Here is a 10,033-nt window from a genome sequence, read left to right as displayed (position 1 = left end):
CATTTATCAATATTACCTATTGCCCACAACTGTGTGGCAGATTGTAATATCTATCAATAAATAAATCTATCAATTTAAAAAAAAAAAAAAAAAAGATCAAGAAGTATATGGCACAAGAGTGAGAGAACGTACGGAGATTCGAGGACTTTGCTTGTTGTCCAGAATTGCAGGGCGGTTCATGAGGAGGTCAGGAACCAATATTGGGTTAACGCGCTGATTGAAGAAGAACCTTATGTGTTCCTCAAGTAAATATCACTACTCCTTTTTATTATTATTCGATTAATCGATCTCCGATTATTAAGTCGATATTACGATAAAATCGGATGAATTAATCGCTTAGATAGGATACTTTACATTACGAAGAAAAAAAAAGAAAAGGAAAGAATATCATATTCATAGTGGTAGACGAAATATTAAATGTTATACACCCGATATTATTAGAATGCAATATATATTTGGCCGATATATCAAATGAAAAATACCACTACCTTCAAATAAGCATCATTACTCATTTTTATTAATATGTTTATTATTATAGATATCACGTGATATCCTTTATTATTGCTTGATTTGTCGATAATATGTATTCATTTAATGAAAAGCATTATTAATCCTGCCGATACGATACCCTACGAAAAAAAAAGAAGAGATAAAATGGTTGACGAAACATCAAATGTTATATTATGAATGTTATAATATTATTGATAACACCAATATACGCATATCAAATAAAAATTATCACATTACAAATATTGTAAGTATCGGACTGAAAGTATCGATAGCACAAAATGTCAGAAGTAATGAAACGACCTTAGACTCTGGTTCTCAGGACATTTTACGGTATTTAAAACCGAACCGTGGAAGTCCGATTGTTAAAAATAATGAATTTCAAAGATTTTTTAGACCCTTAATAAATATAAAAGAGGATGAAAATTGAGATTTTGAAATATTAAATGCTTTATAGTCTTTTAGACATCTAAAAAATATGCTCAATTACTTCACGTAGAAAGCAATTTTTTTTCAAGACTAAAAACTTTTTTTTACTTTCCGTAATTAAAAAAAAAAATAATTTTCGGTGTAAACAAATAATATGTAATATAAAGTTGGTTTATTGTAAATATTATAATTAATGCATTACAAAGCGTTAGTAAATATAATGCATTTTACATAAATATTTCACATTTTTTGTTAAATATTATATTTAAGCAGTTGCAATTTTTAAATAAATAAAAATCGAGTTTTTCGAATTTTATTATTGTGAGATGCAGTTAAACCTTCTTTTCAGAACATAAGAGAATCTTTCTATATACCATAATGTAATTTCCTATTGGGAACGCTCATGATATCAACAACATATGGTCCAGATTCATCCCAGCAATTAGATCCCGTGTACTCCCTTATATTGACCCGAGGGATCGAACAGGTGCGCAACAGGCCACGGTCCACTGGGCAGCTGACAGCGCAACTGATTGCCTGCAAGGAACATTAGGCAAGCAGATAGTGCTAACAGCGGGTATTACCGCTCTATCCAAAACTACATAATCAGCTCTGTTTGCTTATCAATTAGCTTAAGCCCTATAAATAATAACGCTCCATTATTACTGTAACAATTGATAAAAAAAAAAAAATTAATGACCTGAAAACTAGAAAGAAAACAAATGGAGGAAAGGAAAATAAAATAATGATCCTCCAACAGCTTTATCAGCAAATTTACTGTTTTCGACTTCTACTTTTTGTCTTATTCTAATTTCAATAATTGAATATTTGTTCAAAAAGGTCGTTTGAGCTCGAGTGCCTCTACCGCATCAATTTTAACACAAAACCATATTTTTAACGTACCAAAGAACAATTATTTAACAATTCTATTAACAAAATTACAAAGTTATATCGTTCTAGATCTGTACTCTACATATAACTATTATATATATCATATAATGTTATCCACACATTTAAGTAGAAAATAAAAAGTATTATGAGTTCAGTGATATATATAATCTGATGCTGTAAAACGTGCTAAAATCCACTGGGTTCGTCCTCTATTTTTTTTCAAAGTAAATTATTTAAAATATCTAGGAAAGGGAGTAAGGGAAGTAGAATACGACATTTTTAAATTTTCTATTGTATAGAAAAGAAAAAAAAAACATAGTCTGACCATTTTCTGGCATTCTATGTTTAGCATCATTCTTAAATATCTATGAAATTGAAACAGCATTTATAAAATTATTGAAAAAAATTCAAACAATTAAAAACCATATTGTTTTATCAGATCGGGAATAGAAATAAAAATATTAAATTAAATTTTTTATTAAAGAAATTCTAAGAAGAAAAATTCTAGTTTTTTATTCCTTAAATTAGTAATTTATTAGATATGGTCTATTGAAAATTAACGATGTTTTTGTTAAATATGTTAAACAATGGTTGTACCATGTAAACTAACAGTCAAGATTTTTTCAGCCTACTAAAAAGAAAGGCATGAATCAATAACTATAAATGTTATAAAAAAAACAAATAAAAATGAATGAATCATAAACAGATCTTAATCAAATCTAACCAACAAAAAGATTTATTAACTTAAATAACATCCCTGATCCTGAAATATTGAGAACTTCTTAAAAGAGGACACATTGTCCATTAATCACTTGAGGTATCGAAAATACGAACATACTCCAACCTCTGGTCATCGCAAACCAAGGTTCATGAATTATAGTTCAGATTTTTTTTTTATGTCCGATGTGTTAGAAAGTTTTGCGTGTTGTACCATTGCAAAAATGCAAAAAATTACAAGCGCTGCTCAGATCATTTTGAGTTGTAGAGAAGAAGAGTGAAATAAGAGATCAGAGCACTCTAAGGAAAGGTGATAAAAACAATGGGCATCGTTTATACTACCCATATCTCATCAGAACGAGAGACTTTGGACTTACGCATAAACAAGACCAACTAACACTATATATTATCGTAAATATGTTTTGACATTAATTCAAAACACAATTCCTGAAAATAACGTCTAAAACACAAGTCTTCATCATTCAAACTGAGTACAACACCTCAACCTTTGAATAATTCGTTACACTCAATGTCAATACTCACCATGTCTATATTCAAGACCTCATTAGATTCATTCACAACAATTCATCGAGACTTCATTCACAATCACTCCTTGATTATATCTTAGTGACTATATAAACGATTGAAAATCATTGATAAACCCTATTACTCTGCTAACCGCGCTAATTAATTAATTTGATTCCTAATATCAGTTCTTAATTATATCACGCAACACTCTCTAAGATTCCTTATCACTTCTACTCTAAACACACTACACTACACTATCGCTACAGTAACAATCTTCCATCTGAACACTCACCAGTTATTCTATCCGTCTCTACGCCATAGGTACCGGCATTGGAGGGAGCAGGGTGTAAATCTAACTGTTAAATTTTCTTAACCAATTACTTTTAAAAATTATAACATGTGACATTTATCTCTTTGACGTTCATGTTGTTCTCTACCAACATTTATTACCAAAATACTATGTAACCAAAACAAGCATTAGAGACAAAGAAATCACAAATGACAATTTTGAAAAATAATTGAACCTCACTATTAGGTCAACTATTAAAAACTGAAAAAAAAATATTATCTTATAAAACTAAAGACTATTAAAATTTATTAAAATTATATAATGAATAATCACTTAAAACTCTCGAATGTGATGCTCCAGTAAAAAATTACTCTAACAACAGACTTCAAATCTTCAGGTGTTTGAACCCTACAACTATTTTTACAATTTTTTCAACATCACTTGGAAATCTTAGGTCAATAAATATAAAATTACAAAATTATATGATATGATATGATACACATTCATTGGGGCCTCTCAATTACTTCCCATTAAAATTTTCAAAAATTATTCCTGCAAGAAATCGAATGAAAAATAATTATAATTTTTTTTTTTATATTTAGACCCACGGAAAGATGCAATCAGAAAATTTAATATTTAATGAAGCGATCCGGAAATGAACATGCGCAGATTGTTTAGTGATGAGGAATACTTATTTGAATAAATGATTTGTTGGAATCATTGTTTTAATCGTTGAAAAATTTGGAAACAGTAATTACACACTGTTTAACGCATAATAATTGTTCGGTACACTTTTAGGTCATAGTAGTCCTCAAAATTCGATTCATTAGCGTTCTCCCTTAACCATCATGATGAACAAATATGTCAACTACTGATTACTCTTGTCCCTCGCGCATTATCCGACTGAGTAACGGTAATGGTATAAAATAATTATTGCCAGCCAATGATTTATTTTCTTAACATTATAATCTCCAATTTTTCTTTGGGTCTCAAATGAAAACAAATCACGATTTAAGCGAACAAAAAGTGTATATATTGTACCTCTTTTTTTTAAAGGTAAATCCTAAGATTACTGTCACCAAATATATTCTGAAAACACACATAAATTACAAATATCTCTGAATATATATTAACCTACATGAAATGTTTCCTGCGTACAGAAGTCTCTTTGACCCTTCCTTCAACTTCTGGCTCATCGTCCTTCATCCGATGCTCATCAGGTTCCTTTCGCTCGTCTTCGTCGTCCTTCAGCCTCCCGTCGTCCTGCCTGTGCTGTTCATCAGACTCTAGGGATCGACCTGTAAGGAAACATGCCAATGTGAGAGTGAATACAAGGAACACTGGGCTGTTCGTACGCTGGTCCTCTTTCATAACCTTCTGAGGCGGAACGAATCTATTATGCACTCCAAAAGGGAAGTAGGACGGAGCTCTCCGGTTACAGCCAACAGCTATCGACATAATTCATCGTCAGGAAAACCTTTAAAATTTAAGTACAACAATGAATCGATGGATACATTTTCAGAAGTAATTATTAATTTTATATATATCGATCACAAAGTTCACTTTTATCGAACGGAAATGTTATCCTGTTTAATTTATAAAATATATATCCTTAAGCAACCTGAATTTTTTTTTACACCAATTTTGATCTAATTATTATTATCATATTATAATCAGATTATTTATTATAATTATAATTAGCAATACATATTAATGGCTCACAGATTAGACAAATAAAAAAATCAAGGAATTTAATCCGGTGAATCTAGTGTTAAGCATTGATTAGGTGACTTTAGAAAATAGATAATTAAAAAAATGACCTCACCTGTTTTTTTTATGTTTAATAATCGGAACTTAAGTCACGCAGTTTATCCATAATTTCTAATAAACTATATGAATAGCTAAGTAAAATTAAACAGATAAACATCATGTATCTTTTTACATAATTCTACATTCTTGTTGATGTTGTTTTGGAAGTAAGGGTTCTTAATAAATATTTGAGTCTTATATTTAGAGAGGACGGTCACAGTCAAGAAATAACCTTAACAGATTGTTTTTTAAGAAATTTAACGTATAGTGAATATAAATTTGTCAATTGTTTTTTTAAATTCGTAGAATAAGTTTAAGTCAAAATTTACACTCTGTGAATGAAATAGTTGAACCATTTCAATTATTTTCGGAAATGATATTTTTAACTCCTCCCTTAGATATAATACATTTTATCTTCGAAACAGAAAATAATTATCTGCCTCAACCATATTCGAACCCCCATCCTTGGAGTTAGTAGCACAGTTCCTTACCAGTGAGCCACTCGCCCCCACTAAGGGTTATAATAAGCAAATATTAATTCATATATTATTAAAAATTCGACATAAAGTATTAACAGTCCAGTTTATCTTAATAAATAAAAATTAAGTATTTTCCAAAACCGATTCGATTATACGAGTATTTCTATTTTTAACTTCTTTTTTTTAAGAGATGTACAAAAAAAGTGAACATGAGTTATACGTATGATTGAATTTTATGAAATGTGCAGAGGGAAAGTAAACGGCATTCCTCCTTATTAGGGATACAGCTATAGGGATACTTTCCATAAACTTGACTAAGCTGATAAACATGTTACGTATTTTAGAAACTACAAATTATTTAGAAATACATATTTTGATTTTATAAAATATTACATTTAGTTAAATACTTATTAGTGTCATGCATCTTGGAATTTTTTTTAGTACGATTAGATGAGCTTTAAACGAAAAACTGAAATGTACCTTGTTGATAAATATTCATTGTTTACAATTTTATTATTTTTCTTTTTTCCCTTCCAGCTTATTCGGCCATAATTGTGAGTAGGCCGTTACAGTAATGTTATGCGAGCATTATGCTTGCACTTGTCATTATTATTGTGCTTGGAAAATATTATTGATTATGCTGGCTTGTGCCTGCGTGCTTCCACCTGTGTATCCTCCTTTAGAAGATTCAGAGTTGGAAGTACAGTAAGTCGGTAGTAGAGGTGGACTGCACATGGTTCAATTACAAATTACAATTTTGTGGCGAGCTTTAGAACAGTAGTTTCCAACTGGTTGTCCGAAGATCCAGAAGCAGAAATGTTTCTATTATAACCATTTTATTCATAATCATTTATAGACGTTTGAGTGTTTGGTTAAAAATATAAACTCAAATGAAAATGTGCGATAAGAATGGTTCAAAATTTACTTTGTACCAACCAAATTTTTAAGTATTTTCCGAAGAAGAAAATAAAAATAAAAATTTCCAGCTTAGTGATCTACAATTTTTTTTTTGTATTGAGAACAACTGCTTTGGATAAAATACGTGGTGGTTTTTGTGTAGAACATTATGCTAGGAACTTTACAAAAATGATTTTTTTATTTCTGACTACTAATATTTGATAGTGGTTAGGTCCTACTTAGAAGCCTCCACGATGTTTCTTCCTAAGTAGTAGTTCTTAAACCTAAGAAAATCGCGGACCACTAAGCCATATTGCTACAAGAGTAAACATATTGCTAGTTGGAGAGATTAACCTTAAAAACCTTAATTAATATACGTAAAGTGATTATTTAGAACATTGTACTTTTAAAATTCAGTAAAAAGGAATTCCCCTTATTTTCCGGATTTGAATAAGAATATGAACCCAAATTGGTTTAGGTATAAAGGCTTTTAAAGGACATCATGAATTTTATTTTATTTTTTTGTACATACCGTACTACGCCTTCTATACTGATAACTGAGGCCTTCTAATTAGTTGAGGGTAAAGCCAAGGTACATATAGTATATAAGAATAATATACATGGATATAAAACTCTACAATGGATTCAATGCATTGGATACAATGGATCTAAGCAGTTACGAATTTTCGTTTAGTGCATTATGCTCATTTGCGATTTCATTTATTATCAGTGGTTATTTAAACTAAGCAATGTACTTTTAAATCTAACAGTCATTAACATTTTAACTAGAATAACATCGGTTACCAATGGGACAGTCCCTCCCATCAATTCATCATTTCCTCCTCTTATCACTTTACTACTCATCAATCTCCTAGACTGCCTTTGCAACATACATTTCCACAGAATGTGGGAGTGCGGGTTTTACCGGTCTTATGAAACGTTTCTTGGACTTGATTCAGCGGCGGCTGGTTCCATGTCCCACCCAGTGGCCTTATTCCGTCCCAGTATTATAAATTACCAACTCAGCTCTCGTTACAATTTACTTAACCCAATTATTGCATAACGAATGCTGTTGTTTTATTACTGGAATTAATTAATTGAGCAACTTATTTTAAATAGGGAATATGTACAATTTGGAAAAATTTTCATTAACCTGAAAAACAAATGTGAGTACCAATGAGATAATTAAACCCATTTTCTGAGTTTATTATTAAATTAAATAGACATTAAAGCTAACTTGCGAGGGATAAAATTTGTTCATCTAAAGCATTATGGGACTCGCCCATATTTCTTTTAGACCTGTGCATTTTTTGTTACAACACATTGATTAATTAAATTTTGAAAAAAACAAACAAACGAAAATTCCTATCTATGCAACAAAGAGATAAAAATAAATAAAAACTATCCAAGGACTAAAATAAATATTTGATCTTATCATTTCTGTCCTCACCTCCTTCATCTCGTAGATGTTCTCCCGATTCTTTAATATTAATAAGTAATTTTTAAAAAAACCAAAAGTAATGAAAAAAACATTTTCGGAGCGTCTTTCTTTGTATCAGTATTTTAGCTATTGGCCATTTATTTTCACATCATTAATCTGCAGAATTACTTATATATTTTATTGAACAAGTTCTCTATACGCACCGTGGGAATTTTTGTTTTCCTTTAGTAATATTTCTAGTTTAAGATGCAAAAAATAGATAGCATTTTTTGAGAGCCGTTTGTAGCCGAGCGAGTTAAAGCGGTAACTCAAACTCGCCCGTGACTACAGTAGTGCCGGTTCGAATCCGGTCTGGGATTCGGGATCTGGAACTTTTATTTATGTGGTGAAATGAAGACTTGGCCTTCCATGTTTAGAATAAGGTGACAACTTGTGGATAATAGGGATTATCTGGGATAATAGGAGATTAAATGGGATAATAGGACCCCCTCCCTGAATGTCAGTAATGGTGATAAAAAAAAATATTTTGAGGGCCGTTTGAAGCCAAGTTTAAACGCCTACATAAAATATCTCCCATTACTGTAGTACTGCCAACAAAATGAAAACTTGACCTCTTACCATGGTTAGAATGGTGGTTCCCTGTAGATGGGTTCTAAAGGGCTAAACGATTTTCGAAAAAATAAACTGGTTTCATGAACAATAATTTTAATTTTCGTTTCATTGAATACACCTTCAACATATTTTCATGCTAAAAACACTTTTTAACCTATATAAAATTTATTTATGATGTTCACAGACAAGAAAAAAATATTTAAAAAATCTCATTACTTAATTACAAGACCATACTCTAAGTTCAAAAAAAAATTGTTGGGTTATCTGATGTACAATTGTTAGCATTTTCGTCGTTTTCTTTTTTTAATGACCTATCAGTATTTTCCAAAAGTTCCCGAATTCTGTTTAGTAAAACTTTAGAGGTTTATAGATTATTAACACAATTTTATTTTAAAAAAATTATAAAGTTAATTTTTATCTAAAAAAACTGAATATAACTTTAGCTCTAGTCCAGCGGTATGACAAGCTGAACAAATAAAAACAAATTTTAACTATGTAACTTTTTTTTAATTACTTAATTATTTGAGTGTTATAATTATTTTTTTAATATTTCTCGACAATTTTTCTCACTATTGTACAACTTTATAATCACTTTAGTTTTTAGTTACTTAGCACTAACGTATCCTAAAAAGGTCCAAATCGCAAAAAGGCACGGAAGGGGAAATTACGATTGCTATATTAGTTATGTCACTTCAAAAGTCTTTATGTATAAAATAAATATATGATTTTCAATATAAAATCTATATACATAATACCACACAACGATTTACCTATTAATCAGTGCCTTCTCCAAAAGCTTTCCTTATTCTTCTCAATCCTGTGCAGCAGTCATCCAATTAGCTTTATTTAGTAAGTTTCACTCATCTGTGTGGAAAACATCAAACCATCTGAAGTTGGCTCTTCCTACTATTCATGTTCGATAAAGGATCATGCTAGCCAGTATCAAATCTACACATTTAAATTATTCTTCAAAATCATACATAAACACCTTAATGTTCCCAATGTAACCGATCTAGCCCGAACCAGATATCACTCCTTCCATTATAAACTCTCTAACCACTCAAACCCCTTAGTTTCCAACCACCCAATGGTAGTACATCAAACATTAATTTAAATTATAAGGTTCCCTAACCATCCAGACTCACTAGTTTCTAACATTGCATCCTCTTCCATTCATGACAATCCTCCGAGGCGCCTGAAAAGAAGATGGCCACGAGACCAGCTAATGTAAAATTTCATTAGAGTGCTACCAATGGGTAGTTTCTCTACATGCCTGTAGCACTCCAATTTAACTTATATCAGATTTACTAAATGTATTATAATGTACAGTTGTAAATAACAATAAATAAATATTTAAAAAAAAAAATTATTCTTCATAATATAGGCCGTCTTTGTCAACTATTTAACACACCTAGTTGTCAGAAGCTGAATTTA

General features: G+C 30.5%; 1 protein-coding gene across 1 annotated transcript in view; it reads right to left on the bottom strand.

Moving 5' to 3' along the window:
* The window catches only part of LOC106687419 (uncharacterized), a 23,025-nt gene that overhangs the window by 5,280 nt on the left and 7,712 nt on the right, over window positions 1-10,033 (bottom strand). The window contains exon 3 of the mRNA XM_014431299.1: window positions 4,500-4,659. Within this exon, the coding sequence (XP_014286785.1) occupies window positions 4,500-4,659 (160 nt within the window). The remainder of the gene's footprint in view (window positions 1-4,499; window positions 4,660-10,033) is intronic.

The sequence above is a fragment of the Halyomorpha halys genome, unplaced genomic scaffold, assembly GCF_000696795.3.
Source record: "Halyomorpha halys isolate HHAL.00 unplaced genomic scaffold, Hhal_1.1 Scaffold962.1, whole genome shotgun sequence".
NCBI lineage: Eukaryota > Metazoa > Arthropoda > Insecta > Hemiptera > Pentatomidae > Halyomorpha > Halyomorpha halys.
Note: the sequence above shows the minus strand (reverse complement) of the source record. Positions and strands in the feature narration are given on the sequence as shown.